Here is a 16,944-nt window from a genome sequence, read left to right as displayed (position 1 = left end):
TTCCCCAAGCAGAACTCCCTGGCCTCCTTCCTCCTCTTATTTTTAAGTGAACTGGTTGCATTCCTACGGTGGGGATTAGCTAGGAAGCTGCTGTCTCCTCCAGTTCTCCACCCACCCAGAAAAGTGTGAAGCGTACAAACAGGAGTTTGGCAGAGCAGAACAGAAGAGTGGCCCAATCAAAGGAGGAGATATGGATACACACAGCTGATTCACTGCTGTTGTACAGCAGAAACTAACGCAACACTGTAAAGCAATTAACCTTCAAAAAAAAAAAATCAGGCTGATAAGAGCTAAGATACTACTGCTAATATCATACTACTTACTGTTCTACTGTCTGTAAGACTAACCCTGCATCTGGAAAATCACATAGTAGGCTCCAGTAAAACACTGTCTAGTTGCCTTATTTAAAAAAAAAGATTCCCACCAAAGCCCAAGTCTATGTAGGTGCTGCCTTCAATGCAAAGACGCAGTTTACTAACTCACTGGGAGGAAGACCCACGATACTATTGACACTGATAGTTGGTTGTTTCCTTTTTTTAACCCGAGTCTCTGTCTTGAAGTGCCTACTAATTTTGATTTACACATTCTTAGAGCTCTTGCTCGAAGGCTAGAGTCTTGTGCAAGATTTGGAAACTGGCTGGAATGAAACAAGGAAGAACAAAGGGACAAGTTATCTTCCTGATTCTTTCCAGGGATCCATTTCTCCTGTCACTTTATATTTCTTTGAGGATTTTACATTTCTTCCCTCTGAACATTATTTCATTTCTTCATTGGCCAAGGAGAGAAAAGCTGAAAAAAATTATACTACAAACATCATAACCAGAAAATGATTCAATTTTGTCTTTTGCCCTTTGCAGTGACACGTGCCAGCTCTTATATCATTACAATACTCGTTTGTGAATGTGAAATAATACTGCATCATGAATGGAATTAATTTTGTAACCTTCAAGCAACATTAGCAACACTACACTTACGAATTTAATAAAGAACAATGTTTTACAAGTTTAGCATATCAGAGAATGCAGTTGTGTGAAAGGACAAAAAAATCTTGTATTCTACTTTGGGCTTCTCAATTAAGAAATAGAACTAAAATCTTGCCATTCATTTATTCATACCGTAATGTGCCAGACAGTATTCTAGGAGACACAGATACAATGGTGAACAAAACAGACAAGAGTCGCCCCCACCAGGGAGCATGCAGTTGACCAACTGGTCCTTGAAAATTCTGGTTGAAACTGACACTCAAGAAACATATTAACATGCACTCCACAAGTTTTGACAGCTAGGTAGAATCTCCTTCCTGGCCAATTTCATTCATACCCATGAGAAAAGCACCCTTTCCATGGACCAGGTGGATTGATGACCCGCTGCACAGCTACAGAAAATGTGGAAAATGAAGCTCTTACCACTAATAAATATGTAGATGGTAGATTCTATTTTGTTCTTGGAAGCAGGTGTAGAGAGATATCTGCAGCTGTAGAAGCCGGTGTGGTAGGCCTGAGCCCCATTCAAGGTCAAAGTGCTGCAGAACTTCTTGAGGTTCTTTCCACAGGCAGACTTAGTGATGTTAAGCTTCCCGCTTTGGTTTTCCCTGTTCACAGCTGCAGGCAGAGACCAGGCATGGGCAGCTCTTCCTCTGCAATCACAGAGGAGAAGACAAAACACCGTCAGGGTTAGGGCCAGAGCCAAAGCATTCATTTCATTACAAAGCACTATCCTGAGGTCTTGGGCTTCCCTAGCGGCTCAGACGGTAAAAGAATCCGCTGCAATGCAGGAGACCTGGGTTCAATTCCTGGGTCGGGAAGATCCTGGAGAAGGAAAACCCACTCCAGTATTCTTGCCTGGAGAATCCCATGGACAGAGGAGCCTGGTGGGCTACAGTTCATGGGATCACAAAGAGTCGGAGACAACTGATTTTTATATAAATACTATATAAATACTATATATATATATATGCACATATATATATATAGAAAGAGGTCTAAGTCCAGTCATCTGCTTTATAGAAGAGTAACACATTTAGAAAAACATTTAAACAACTCAAAATGTTCAGGGCATCCCTTCCTCTGATTCCTTGTGAGTAATTCATCTCTCCGTAGACAAGTGAATCACCCCCCGTGGGAGGCTAGATGCATGTGGTTTGCACTTGGCAGATGGCAAAAGACCATGGCCGTCTACCTGTCTGCTCTGGGAGGCCACCTTTCTACTCCCCTGGGGAAGGGTTTTGCCTTAGGAAGGACAACCAGATGGTTCCCAAACCAATACAGTCACTCACCTGCATTTGAGATTCAGTCTCTGGCCAGCTTGCATCACGTACTGGGTGCCTTTTAAACTCAGTTCAGGCTCTTTTAATAATGAACCTGAACTAGATCCTGGAAAATAAAAGTTGAAGTGTATTATTTATTTTTCAAAAAAACATTTGACTGTTCCAGGTCTAGTTGTGAACTCCTGAGTTTCAACTTGAGGGATCTAGTTCCCTAACGAGGGACTGAACCCAGGTCTCCTAAATTTACAGCATGAACTCTTAGCCACTGGCCCACCAGGGAAGTCCCTTGAAATATGTTTTTTGAAAATTGCCCTCTCACCGTTTTCTTTTTTCTCTTTTAAGTTAAATCCTTTAAGTTCCTTTTATGGAAAGCTATAAATTGCATATGCAAAAAAGTACATCTAATACAAATATATTTCATAAAATTTTTGTAATCTAAGACTTGCTTACAAGTATTATATATCCTACTATGCCAAATGACCTAAAAATATTCAAAAGCCCATTAATTTAGAACATTAATAAGTTCAATTTATGGTTCAAAAAACAACCATATTAAGAATATACTGTAACTTATTAAAATATTCAGGATTAAATATCAATGTCATCCAAAGTATATTTCTAATATTGAACCAACATGAGTCATTTGGTTATACAGGCCTGTCTGATCTTTTTTCTGAATACTTTTCCTGGATTCTAGACATAGTTCACTCATTAATTGAGTCATGGTATTTTGGGAAAGTCATTTCTCTTTCTGAACCAGTTTCCTCATGTGGAAAACTAATTATAGAATCAAAATCAGTTTTAGAAGCCACTTTGCTTATCTTACATAATCTCCAAGTTTCCTCTTTAGTGGAACAGAGAAGAGGAAACTGTCCATTCCTACGTGACACTTGACAAGTATATTTTGTGGGAATCGTTGTAAGATCATGAGATCAGCTATGAAAAAGTGCATTAAAGTCAACATCTCCATATAACACGGTATCCCCATACAACACAATATCCCTTTACAGCATGATGTCCCTTTACAACACAGCATCTCTGTACAACACAATATCCATCCATGGGATCTGCTATGGGACCCTGGCCAAGTCACTTCCCTCCAGATCTCAGTTCTTTTAACTGTAAGGCAGGAGACTGGACTGGATGACTCTGGGTCTCTGTCCATTTCTGCCATCCCCAGAGCCGGGATTCTTTGAGCCACTGGTGCCACAGAAGTTGAAATTCTGCTGAAGCTCTTGCTGATTTATCAGGAGACAGCTCCATCAGGAGCTCTCTCTTCCTCCCCTACTCTCTCCCTCCTCTTTGCCCTTCTTTTACCAGCTTTTTCCTGGTAAAAGCAGGAGTTTGGGGCTCAGGATTAGCAGGGATAAAGGTCGGGGGAGGGTAGGTGGAATCTAGAAAAATGGTATAGATGATCTTATTTGCAAAACAGAAATAGAGATACAGATGTAGAGAACAAGCCATATGGACACCAAGGGGAGGAAAGGAGGGTGACAAATGAATTGGGAGATTGAGACTAACACATATACACTACTGATGCTATGGATAAAATAGGTAAACTAATAAGGTCCTACTGTACGGCACAGGGAACCCTCCTCAGTGCTCTGTGGTGACTTGGATGGGAAGGAAATCCAAAAGAGAAGGGATATATGTATACACAGGACCGATTCACTTTGCTGTGCAGTAGAAACCAAAACAACACTGTAAAGTCACTTCACTCCAAAAAAATTAATTTTTAAAAATGGTCAGGCGAAGGAGAAAAGATATTTATGTATGTGGAGCCAATCTTAGGGAATGTTTTCACATAAAAAATCAGCTTCCAGCTCTAAAACAGAGGGAGCTCAGCTTGGAGTTCTGTGATGACCTAAAGGGATGGGATGGTGGGGGGAGGCGAGGGAGGCTCAAGCAGGAGGTGATATATGTATAATTATGGCTGATGTGCAATGTTGTAGGACAGAAACCAACACAACATTGTAAAGCAATTTTCCTCCAACTAAAAAGTAAATCAAAACAATAAAATAAATGATGCAAAAAAAAAAAAAAAAGGCTTCTAAAGTGGAATCTAAAGCAGAAAATGGGATCTTGGACCACAGACCTGCACATGTCAGGTTCCATGGGGAAGTCTAGCAACGCTCCCTAGTGTTGCTCTCAGGTTCTAATAGTGCAGGGAAAACGAGACTCGGTGGCGCAGCTGCACGGGAAGCTGCAAGTCCCCATGTCCTGAAGGCATGCCCTCGGCATTCCTGAGCGGGCCGTTTCTTGGTATCCTCATGAGTGAATCGGAAAGCTGACAGGCACAGCGTGGGGACTTGGTTCTCTGTCACCTGAGTGGCAGGCATGCTGCCTGGCATGTGACAGATAGACACCCCTTGTCACCGATACCTAGCAGAATCACGCCCCTGCCCCACTCCCATCAGAGAATGCTTTCCTGGGTATGTGACTACAACAAAGATGTTAACATTATCTGCTTTCCTGGTGTTGCTATTTCATTAAATATTTTTAAAGTCACTTTTTTTAAAAAAAGATTATTTTTTAATGTGAACCATTTTTTAGTCTTTATTTGTTACAATACTGCTTCTATTTTGTGTTTTGGTTTTTTGGCCTCAAGGCATGTGGAATCTTAGCTCCCTGACCAGGGATCGAACCTGGTACCCCCTGCATTGGAAGGTGAAGTCTTAACTACTGGACCTCTAGGGAAGTCCCCAAAGTCACTCTTATATATGATAGGCCCTGGCATCGAATTACAGCTGGAACAAATGGTTCAGTACTGACTAGACTTAAGTTCAAATGACTGTACCATTGAGATCCAATTGGTCTATTAAATAACCTCACAGAACAGGCCAATGGATTCAGGTACCTAAAGAAAAATCTTGTCCTTTCCTCACCTTTTGAGTTTCCTGAGGCAACAAGTAGCTCAAAATCCATGACCCGGAAGAACACTAGGGCTTTCTAAAGCCACAGCCAGCAATTGATAATGCCTGCCCTGAAAAACACCCAGGCCAGGGCATGGAATGTTGAGGGTTTCATTGAGCAATTGTTCGTGGGTTGTAACAGGTCCACCCAAGCTTCCTGTGGAAAATTCTGGGCAATAAGTGGTAGGTGTCTCTGTGGTTTGTGTGCACATAGTGAGCTTTCCCATCCAGGAGCAGCCAAGGGGAAGATGCCTTCCTTCTCCTGGCAGGAGGTGAGTCTTCCGTTTTTTTCAGTTGCTATTTTGGTTTCCAAATTGTGTGACTCTTTGCTCTGTGAGCGCCTAAAACACCAGCACTCCTGACCCTTGTCAGAGAGAATCTTAAGCCTTAAAGAACCACCCAAATTCCAGCAGAGAGAAGTGTCACGCAGAGAAGATCCCTTAAAAAATATGCCCTCTGCACGTCCGTCTCTGCTGCCCCCACTTCAGCCTCCAACCAAAAAAACAAAACAACACAACCAACCTGAGTGATTAGCAAAGACACTGAGAGAAAAACAGCATTATGGGAAAGTTTGGGGGGAGAGAAATGTTGATAGAAGTATTTTGCTATAGAATTTGTTTCCACCAACATAATGAATTTTGTACTTGGAACAAGGAAGCTAGAAAAAAGTAGGTGATTGAAAGACAAGAAAGTAGAGGTATAAGGAAATGGTATTTTGAAGTAACTGGACACTTTGGGACATCACATTCTTCAGTTAATAGGAAACTAGAATCTCATAAAGATGAACAGAGATGCCAAAACTACAGTTCAAAAGGAAAACCAACAAAGGAAAAGTGAGACACTTATTCCTCAACTGCTCTGAAATTTCAATAGGCTTTAAAACATTTCTTTGAAGCAGTTTAATGCCCTTACACCTACTTGTGTAATGAAATATTTAACTAATGTTTTTTGAGTATCTCTGGCATGTCAGACATTTTCCCCAACTCGATCGTGATGTGTATAAGGACATGAATATGCATATATTCCAAGATCCCACATCTTCCCACCAAGGACGACTCTGTTTGCTCTGCTCATGAGTAGGTCAGAGTCACATTGTTCATTTAGAAATAAATCAACAGGATACTTCATTTCAAAGGGTGGAGTGCTATGACTTTACAATGGTCCCCCATTGTGAGGCTCAGATGGGGATCAGGACTTTTCACTGTTTGCCAAGGTAGCCTAGAAGCCTGGTTTAAAAGTTATTGTCCCCTCAGAGAACTAAGTGGTCTGTGAACAATTGTTTTCATCAAAGTTAACGACAGTAGAATCGTGGGGGTCCAAGGGATCTCCTTATATCAAGGAAATAACTATTTAAATAAAACCAAACAGAAAGCTCAAACAAAAAATTCAATCAACAACGTGAAAAGGCACTGCACTGAATGGGAGAAATTATTTGCAAATCATATATCTGCTAAGGGGTTAATATAAAAAATGTATATTTAAAAAACCCACACACAACTCAACAGGAGAAAACCAAACCAGTTTTACAAATGGGCGGCTGCTGCTGCTGCTGCTGCTAAGTCGCTTCAGTCGTGTCTGACTCTGTGCGACCCCATAGATGGCAGCCCACCAGGCTCCTCCGTCCATGGGATTTTCCAGGCAAGAGTACTGGAGTGGGTTGCCATTTCCTTCTCCAATGCATGAAAGTGAAAGTGAAGTCGCTCAGTCATGTCCGACTCTCAGCGACCCCATGGACTGCAACCCACCAGTCTCCTCCGTCATGGGATTTTCCAGGCAAGAGTACAGGAGTGGGTTGCCATTGCAGAGGATCTGAATATTTTCCCCCAAGACAGATATCAACACACAAAGATGCTCAACATCATGGGTCATCAGGGGAATGCAAATCAAAACCATAGTGAGATATCACCTCACACACAAAATGACTATTATCAAAAGGACACGAAATTGTAAGAATTGTGGAGAGGGTGGAGAAAAGGGAACCCTTGTGCACTGTTGATGGGAATGTAAACTGTGCAGCCACTACAGAGACCAGAAAGAATTTTTCTCAAAAAATTAAAAATAGAACTATCATATGGTCCAGCAATTCCACTTCTAAATATTTATCTGAAGGAAATGAAAACACGGAAAGACATGCATTCACATGTTAACTGCAGCATTGTTTATAATGGTCAAGGCATGGAAGCAACCTGAGCATCCACTGATGGATGAAAAAAGAAGATGGATGGATCTATATACTCACTGGAATACTACTCAGCTATAAAAAAGAATGCAATCTTGTCATTTGATTCCATACAGATGGACCTGGAGGCCATTATGCTAAGTGAAATAAGTCAGAGAAAGACAAATATGGTATGGTCTCACATGTGGAACCCCCCCAAAAAATCAAAACAAAAACAAACTAAAGGCAGACTGTGGAAATGGACTTCAGCCACATGCTTCATTATCAAGAAAAACTAGGAAGTCAAGCAGAGTGGGCTAATAGCATTAAAAAGCTGATATGTATATATGATCTTATGTGACCACTGACACTTTGTATTGTCCTTGTTTGAATAGTTTCCCTCGTTGTTTGTCTGTTCTGTGTTATCAGGTAGACAGAAAGAGAAGAGACCTTTATGGCCCATAAATGAACACCTCTTCATTCCTCACATGATGACCTCTGGGAGGAAGCCCATGCGTAGACGGTCCTAAGATGCTGCCCTCTTTCCCACCTGTACTTCACTGGCAAGATGGCATGCTTTCTTTGATCTCAGTGGGAAAAGTGAATAAAATTCCAAGTAAACAAAAAGGCTTTATTTTGCAACCAAATCAAAGCCCAAATGACTGAGACTCTTTCTTCAAAACTCTTCAAAACTACCATGATGGACAATGAAAGAGAGAATGCTGACCTCGGCTCATCATGAACCAGACAGCCTTGCCTGTCACTGTTAAGACTGGGAGACGGCTCTTATATAAAAAGTGGCCCAAAAGTATCTTTAGAATACCACTTTTTATTTATCTAAGTAATGATAGTGCTCTGATGGGCTAAATGAAACTTCTAAACAAGCTCTTTAGCCCCTCTTTGTTCAAGACACCCCCTTACCCTACTATACTGAAATCAAAGGGTTGTTCTCTGTAAGAAAGGGGCCTTTTTCAAACAGGAATCATGAAACAGCTATGTTTTTCCATTTTTGATTGAGAACGTGAATCCCCCCAGCTCTGCTAGTAACTAGCTCTGTTGTGGCCAAGAGCAAGTCACCTTAAGCCTCAGATTCTTCATCAGCTCACAAAGGAGGCTGGAGTTAGATTCTGACAGCCCCTTCTGGCCTAAAAAGCCAGTGATTTTTATATCCACAGTAATTAATAGCAATGTACAAGTTAGAAACCACATTTTAAAACATAACTACTGGAAAAACAAATAACCCATTTTAAAAATAGATGAAGGATCTGAACAGACACGTCACATGCCAGTCAGCAGATGAAAAGATGCTGGAATCCATGAGGAAAATGCAAATCAAAACCACAGTGAAGTACCAATTTCACACCCACTTGGATGCTTCAATCAGAAAAAAAAATAGTAAGAAGTGTTGATCAAGATATGGAGGAATAAGAGCCCTTGTATATTGCTGGTAGGATTATAAAGAGATACAATAGCGTTGGAAAACACACAGCAGTTCCTTAAAAGGTTAAACATAAGTTAAACCTATGACCCAGCAATTCCACTCTTAGGTATCGACCCAAGAACTAAAAACATATGTCCACATAAAAACTTGTGAACAGATATCCAGAGCAGCATTACTTCTAATATCCAAAAAAGTGGAAACAACCCCAATGGTGGATAGATAAACTAAATGCAGTCAATCCATACAACGAAACCTTATTTGGCAATAAAAAGAAAGTACACGCTACAACATACATGACCCTAGAAAATGTGGTGCTAGTTCACACAGAGCAAAGGCCTGGTGGGGACGCAGTGAGAAGGCGGCCATCTACAAGGCAGGAGAAACCAAAAGTGATGACACCTCGGGCTTAGACTTCCAGCTTCCAGAACCATGAGGAAAGCAATTCTCTTGTTTAAAAACCAAAACCACTACACTAAGTAAAAGAGGCCGGTTATGAATGGCCACATATTGTTTGACTCCACGTACATCACACGTCCAGAACAGGCAAATCGATAAAGACAGAAGGCCGGTGTCGGGCTGGGGGAGAAGGGAACAGGAGTGACTAACATGGGAGCTTCTTTCTGGGGTGAAAAAATTCTAATATTAGATAGTGATAATGGTCGTTAAACTCTGTGAATATACTAAAAAAATCACTGACTTACAATCTACAATGGTTTGTTTTATGGTATGTGAATTTTATCTCACTAAAGCCACTGGTCATAGCAAACATCCTCTTCCAACAATACAAGAGAAGACCACACATGGACGTCACCAGATGGTCAACACTGAAATCAGATTGATTATATTCTTTGCAGCCAAAGATGGAGAAGCTCTATACAGTCAACAAAAACAAGACCAGCAGCTGACTGTGGCTCAGATCATGAACTCCTTATTGCCAAATTCAGACTTAAATTGTAGAAAGTAGGGAAAACCACTAGACCATTCAGGTATGACCTAAATCAAATCCCTTCTGATTATACAGTGGAAGTGAGAAATAGATTTAAGGGCCTAGATCTGATAGATAGAGTGCCTGATGAACTATGGAATGAGGTTGGTGACACTGTACAGGAGACAGGGATCAAGACCATCCCCATGGAAAAGAAATGCAAAAAAGCAAAGTGGCTGTCTGGCGAGGCCTTACAAATAGCTGTGAAAAGAAGAGAAGCAAAAAGCAAAGGAGAAAAGGAAGGATACAAGCATCTGAATGCAGAGTTCCAAAGAATAGCAAGAAAAGATAAGAAAGCCTTCCTCAGCAATCAATGCAAAGAAACAGAGGAAAAGAACAGAATGGGAAAGACTAGTGATCTCTTCAAGAAAATCAGAGACACCAAGGGAAAATTTCATGCAAAGATGGGCTCGATAAAGGACAGAAATGGTAGGGACCTAATAGAAGCAGAAGATATTAAGAAGAGGTGGCAAGAATACACGGAAGAACTGTACAAAAAAGATCTTCAAGACCTGGATAATCACAATGGTGTGATCACTCACCTAGAGCCAGACATCCTGGAATGTGAAGACAAGTGGGCCTTAGGAAGCATCACTACGAACAAAGCTAGTGGAGGTGATGGCATTCCAGTGGAGCTATTTCAAATCCTGAAAGATGATGCTCTCAAAGTGCCGCACTCAATATGCCAGCAAATTTGGAAAACTCAGCAGTGGCCACAGGACTGGAAAAGGTCAGTTTTCATTCCAATCCCAAAGAAAGGCAATGCCAAAGAAGGCTCAAACTACTGCACAATTGTACTCATCTTACATGCTAGTAAAGTAATGCTCAAAATTCTCCAAGCCAGGCTTCAGCAATACGTGAACCGTGAACTTCCTGATGTTCAAGCTGGTTTTAGAAAAGGCAGAGGAACCAGAGATCAAATTGCCAACATCTGCTGGATCATGGAAAAAGCAAGAGAGTTCCAGAAAAACATCTATTTCTGCTTTATTGACTATGCCAAAGCCTTTGACTGTGTGGATCATAATCAACTGTGGAAAATTCTGAGAGAGATGGGAATACCAGACCACCTGACCTGCCTCCTGAGAAATCTGTATGCAGGTCAGGAAGCAACAGTCAGAACAGGACATGGAACAACAGATTGGTCCCAAATAGGAAAAGGAGTACGTCAAGGCTGTATATTGTCACCCTGCTTATTTAACTTACATGCAAAGTACATCATGAGAAACGCTGGGCTGGAAGAAGCACAAGTTGGAATCAAGATTGCCAGGATAAATATCAATCACCTCAGATATGCAGATGACACCACCCTTATGGCAGAAAGTGAAGAGGAACTCAAAAGCCTCTTGATGAAAGTGAAAGAGGAGAGTGAAAAAGCTGGCTTAAAGCTCAACGTTCAGAAAATGAAGATCATGGCATCTGGTCCCATCACTTCCTGGGAAACAGATGGGGAAACAGTGGAAACAGTGTCAGACTTTATTATTTTGGGCTCCAAAATCACTGCAGATAGTGACTGCAGCCATGAAATTAAAAGACGCTTACTCCTTGGAAGAAAAGTTGTGACCAACCTAGATAGCATATTCAAAAGCAGAGATATTACTTTGCCAACAAAGGTCCATCTAGTCAAGGCTATGGTTCTTCCAGTGGTCATGTATGGATGTGAGAGTTGGACTGTGAAGAAAGCTGAGTGCCGAAGAACCGATGCTTTTTAACCGTGGTGTTGGAGAAGACTCTTGAGAGATCCAACCAGTCCATTCTAAAGGAGATCAGCCTTGGGATTTCTTTGGAGGGAATGATGCTGAAGCTGAAACTCCAGTACTTTGGCTACCTCATGGGAAGAGTTGACTCATTGGAAAAGACTCTGATGCTGGGAGGGATTGGGGGCAGGAGGAGATGGGGATGACAGAGGATGAGATGGCTGGATGGCATCACCGACTCGATGCACATGAGTTTGGGTGGACTCCGGGAGTTGGTGATGGACAGGGAGGCCTGGCGTGCTGCGATTCATGGGGTCGCAAAGAGTCGGACACGATTGAGCAACTGAACTGAACTGAAAGCCACTTTTGAATAACTGTGGTGGTGGAAAAGATTCTTGAGAGTTTCTCGGACTGCAAGATCAAACGAGTCAATCCTAAAGGAAATCAACCCTGAATGTTCATTGGAAAGACTGATGCTGAAGCTGAAGCTCCAATACTTTGGCCACTTGATGTGAAGACCCGACTCACTGGAAAAGACCCTGTTGCTGGGAAAGACTGAAGGCAAAAGAAGAGAGGGGCAGAGGATGAAATGGTAAGCACCACTGATTCAATGGACAGAAACCTGAGCAAACTCCAGGAGATAGTGAAGGACAGGGAAGCCTGGCGTGCTGCAGTTCATGGGGTCGCAAAGAGGCAGACACGGCTTAGCAAATAAACGACAACAACAACAAAAAAAAACAAAACTCATGACTGAAATAATCACAGAGTTATGCTGAACATTGTGCTATTTTGAACTTTTTTGCTACATATAACCTCATCAGAGTTAAATTTTGAACTTTTGTTTCTCCAACTTACAGCTTCAGAAGGCTAATTTTAGAAAAACAATTTTCCTTCTTGTTCAGTAACATCATTACTTATGTATTAGAAGATTTACATACAGCAAAAAGCACATTGTTTCCCCAAATTACAATTCTTTAATTTTAATTTAAAATTGTTTCAAATTGCATATGGAATTTTAACTATTTAAATTGTAATTTTAACAAATTGAGTCACACAGAAAATTATGTCACTAGAGCTCTTGGAAGAAATCTACTGGTATTTCCTTTTATGGTAAAATGACTGATTTCTAATGTATTTGTTTTTAATGCAAAGCTTCGTATATCAGGTTCATTTCAAATGAGATGCATCTGTCTTTGATTCTGCATACCACATTTTCAATAGTACATAATCCTACGTGATAAATGACCTCTTTATCTAAATATGAATCCCCAAGTATCATGTTTCTAAAATTTGATGTTAAGATCATGAGCCTTTACCAAGGTTGTATGAGGTTAATTAAACATAATTCATCATAAAAGAAGACTTTCTTTCCTCAAGATGTAGCTTATTAAAAGCTTAAGTCTCATAGACTAAATCTCAGAATCTTTTTGGTTGGTGGCAGGGGTGGGAAAAAGGTGAAGAATGCAGCTGCAAATGAACCAAAATTTCCAGAAACTTTCAAAACTTTTGTTTGAAATGCTAATGCCTACAGGGCTCTAATAATTATTTTAAAAGTTAACTCTTGGTCTTAATTTCTTAACACCTCTATTAAAGTATTTGCCAGATAATACGAGGAGTCCTTTATAACTGATCACACTAGTTAGAATGACTCTTAAAGATTACACCACCGGGGTAGCAGACAGGTACACACACTACCGGAGGCCATCCTAAAGTACGTTGTTCTATCACCTCTAGCATGATGGGGAAAGACCAGAGGGCTTCCGTTCTATCTACCTAGAGACTCTATCAAAATGGGAATGGCATGGGAATTTGTACAACAGCAGCGTAACTCAAGTGAGTCCCACAGTGAGAAGCAATATTGCTTTTTCCCCAAATCAACCAGCCTTAAATCAAGGAAGGATCTAAAGAAATGAAAGGATGTTTATGAAAGTGTGTGCACACATACAGAGCCATCTGCACGTACGCAGACGCCTTTCTCTCTGGGAAGTTTGTGTTAGGTGCGGTGGGAGGTTGGTGTAGAAATGAGAGGGGTCATGGTGTGTGTAGCTACTGCACCTTCAGTCTTAGGCACACAGAACTCCTTTCATGCCGGGAGTCAGAAACTGACATGTGCTCAGCAATAGCCAAAGCTCTGACTCACTGCTGACTAATCCCTGGCGGAGATAAAACTGTGACTTTTAGATGGACAAATACAGGATATTTTAGATTACAGTAACTGTGTTATTGATCTTCCGGGTCCACCAAAGGATGGAATAGTTAGGGAGCTGCTTCCAGCAGTGATACACCTAATTTGTAGAAAGTTGGTAATCCCAGAGACTATTTTCTTTGCTTCCAGCAATGATATACCTAATTTGTAGAAAGTTGGTAATCCCAGAGACTATTTTCTTTTTCATCCTTACATGAAACTGTTTTATCACAGGGACCCACAAAAAAGAAATCACTGGCTTCTTGCTTTAGAGTTTCTGCTACCCAATTTTATCCCTAGAGCATCAGATTTGAAATATAAATGATCTGATCTCCATGCCTTAATAGAAAATCTAAAAGTCATTTCTATAGCATTTATGTCTTGAATTCAAGCGTAAAAAAATACAAGTGAAAATAATCATTTCATTTCAGTGGTGACCACTGACACAACCTTATACAGATGTTTATTTGAATAATTTGTTTTAAAGCTCTCTTACAATTTAGGTTTTTAATTATCAGTCAACAAAACCCATAAATAGCCTTCCAGCCGAAGGCACAAAGCACCCCAAAGTATTAGCCCCTGAGGTGGCCAAGGTCTTCATTCCATCCAAGCACAGCTGACGGACTTTACTCATTTTTCCTTAAACTCTATAAACGTTATTGAACAGAAAAAAATTCTGCGTGATTTGAGACGTTTACCCAAAGTCCTCCACTGACATGGACATTCCTACCGTCAGTGTTTACGAGGGGCACGTCTTCGGGGGTTCCTCTCTGAGCTTTTTACTTGACACTGGCTTCTCAGAGGGTCACGGTTTAACAGGGCGCGTTCATTTATCACAGGGCCTGTCACCAGCTACCATCAGGAGTCTACCCTCCCTGTGACCTGTACCCAGGCCAGGCTCCTTTTCATGTGACATCACAGTTAATGAAGGTTGGTCAGTGAGAAATCTCCTGCCGGCCGAGGAGTTACCTTTCTTCCCCTGAAACGCTCTCCCACACCGATGTCCTTTCATCGAGTGAGCCCACACACTACCTCCCCAGAGCTGTCTAACGAGAGGTCACTTCCATTTACCATTCGATGTCATGGGAGTTATCTGAGAGGCCTGGAGCAAGGGTCAAGATCTGGTGGACGGGGCACGAGACACAGCTCACAAGGCACTCAGAGAAGATGGTAGGCTTTCCTCTGCTTGCACAGAAGGAGAGGAACACAACCACTGCTCTTAACACCCTGAACATGCAGAGAGGAAGGTTTAGGGGGAGGGCTCAGCACAGCTGTTGCTCTACCAGCAGCTGGAAAGACATAGAAAGCAGACAGCCTGGCAGCCTCTGCTCATACCCAATGTCGCTGTTCAGAGACTGGGAAAACTGGCGATGACACCTCTCACAAAAGGTGCTTATAATCACCAGTCATATTATGCTATTATTCATGTTGATTTACAAGTTATTTCAGGCCAGACTATATTAATTTTCAGGTTATAAACACCTGAAAAACAGACTGCTCATTAGAGGTGCAATTTCTTTTTTTTTAATGTGTTAATTCTTAATTGGAGGATAATTGCTTTACCATATTGAGGTGGTCTCTGCCATTCATCAACATGAATCAGCCATAGGTATATATATGTCCTCTGCCTTTTGAGCCTCCCTCCATCCCATCCCACCCATCTAGGTTGTCACACAGCACCTGTCTGAACTGTCATACAGCATGTTCCCATCAGCTGTTTTGCATATGGTGCAAACATTTTCACGCTACTCTCTCCATTCATTCCGCCCTCTCCTTCCCCTCTGTGTCCACAAGTCTGTTCTGTTTGCATCTCCACTGCTGCCCTGCAAACGGGTTCATCAGCACCATCTTTCTAGATTCCATACATACGTGTTAATACATGGTATTTGTTTTTCTCTGACTTACTCTACTCTGTACAATACGCTCTAGGTCCATCCACTTCATTCAAACTGACTCAAATGTGTTCTTCTTTATGGCTGAGTAATATTCCATTATATATGGACCATAATTCGATAAACATTCATGTAATGTACAAATACTTGGCTTACTGGAAACAACCAAGATTTTCCTGTTGTTGTTCATCTTTCATCAATTGGTGGATCCTGGAGCAAAGGGAGCAAGTTGCATCATTACGCATAGTTATCATTTTAATAAAAGGCCCTAATATTAGCCTTCTAACCTCTGAATGGTTTAGGATTACAAGTTTCAGTTCAGCTAAAGGCATCCTCCATATTACTCTTTTTAAACAAACAATTAGTCTGGGAGCACAGGACAGTATGTACACAACCCACAATATAAGATCTAGACTCTTCCCTATTCCATGTGGCATTGGGACTATGCTTTGGTCTACCACCAAACGTTTTACCAAATACTCTGTGTGCATTACTGTCCGGTGCCAAAGTTCTGGGCATCTATGGAGGCAATGGCACCAGGGCCCCTGAATTCAAGGGCATATTATTTACATGGATCCCTCTGGGTTCTTTTAGAAAGGAAAGCATCACAGAGAAGATCTGGGAAATATTTTACTGATTCAATACAGGAGTTTGCCACAGAATGGCTAAAGTTTAAGGACGGGAATTAGAACTTTAAATTTTAGTTGAGCTATTGTGTATAACCTATATTATGTAACACTATAATCCTCAGGTTCATACACAGATCTTTCTGGAAAAAACAGAACATATCATGGAGTGCTGCTGCTGCTGCTTAGTCGCTCAGTCGTGTCTGACTCCTTGCAACCCCATGGACTCAGCCTGCCAGGCCCCTCTGTCCATGGGCATTCTCCAGGCCAGCATACTGGGGTGGGTTGTCATGCCCTCCTTCAGGGGATCTTCTCGACCCCTGGGTGGAGATTGATCCCAGGTCTCCCGCATTGTAGGCGGATTCTTTACCAGCTGAGCCACGGGGGAAGCCTAAGAATACTGGAGTGGGTAGCCTATCCCTTCTCCAGAGGAACTTCCAAATGCAGGAATTGAACCGGGGTCTCCCACATGGCAGGTGGATTCTTTACCAGCTGAGCTACCAGGGAAGCCCAAGAATGCTACTAACTATAAAAAATATGTATCATGCTGAAAGTTTTCATTTCAAATCCAAAATGATGCCTTAAAATTTTTGTATCATACGGACTTCCCTGGTGGTCGAGTGGCTAAGACTCTGTGTCCCCAATGCAGGGGACCTGGGTTTGATCCCTGGTCAGGGAACTAGATCTCACATACCACAACTAAGAATGTGAGTGCGATCACTAAAAGAGCCCAGTGCTACAACAAAGACCCTGTGAATCTCAACTAAGACCTGGTGCAGCCAAAT

General features: G+C 41.6%; 1 protein-coding gene across 2 annotated transcripts in view; it reads right to left on the bottom strand.

Moving 5' to 3' along the window:
* FLT1 (fms related receptor tyrosine kinase 1) overlaps positions 1-16,944 on the bottom strand; it is a 207,910-nt gene that overhangs the window by 171,422 nt on the left and 19,544 nt on the right. For both annotated transcript variants that reach the window (XM_069601657.1, XM_069601656.1), the window contains 2 exons: positions 2,276-2,372; positions 1,407-1,636 (listed from right to left, as the gene is read on the bottom strand). In XM_069601657.1, coding sequence (XP_069457758.1) covers positions 1,407-1,636; positions 2,276-2,372 — 327 coding nt within the window. The remainder of the gene's footprint in view (positions 1-1,406; positions 1,637-2,275; positions 2,373-16,944) is intronic.

Source organism: Ovis canadensis, chromosome 10 (genome assembly GCF_042477335.2).
Source record: "Ovis canadensis isolate MfBH-ARS-UI-01 breed Bighorn chromosome 10, ARS-UI_OviCan_v2, whole genome shotgun sequence".
In the NCBI taxonomy this organism is placed as follows: domain Eukaryota; kingdom Metazoa; phylum Chordata; class Mammalia; order Artiodactyla; family Bovidae; genus Ovis; species Ovis canadensis.
This window is presented reverse-complemented; position numbering and strand designations above follow the sequence as displayed.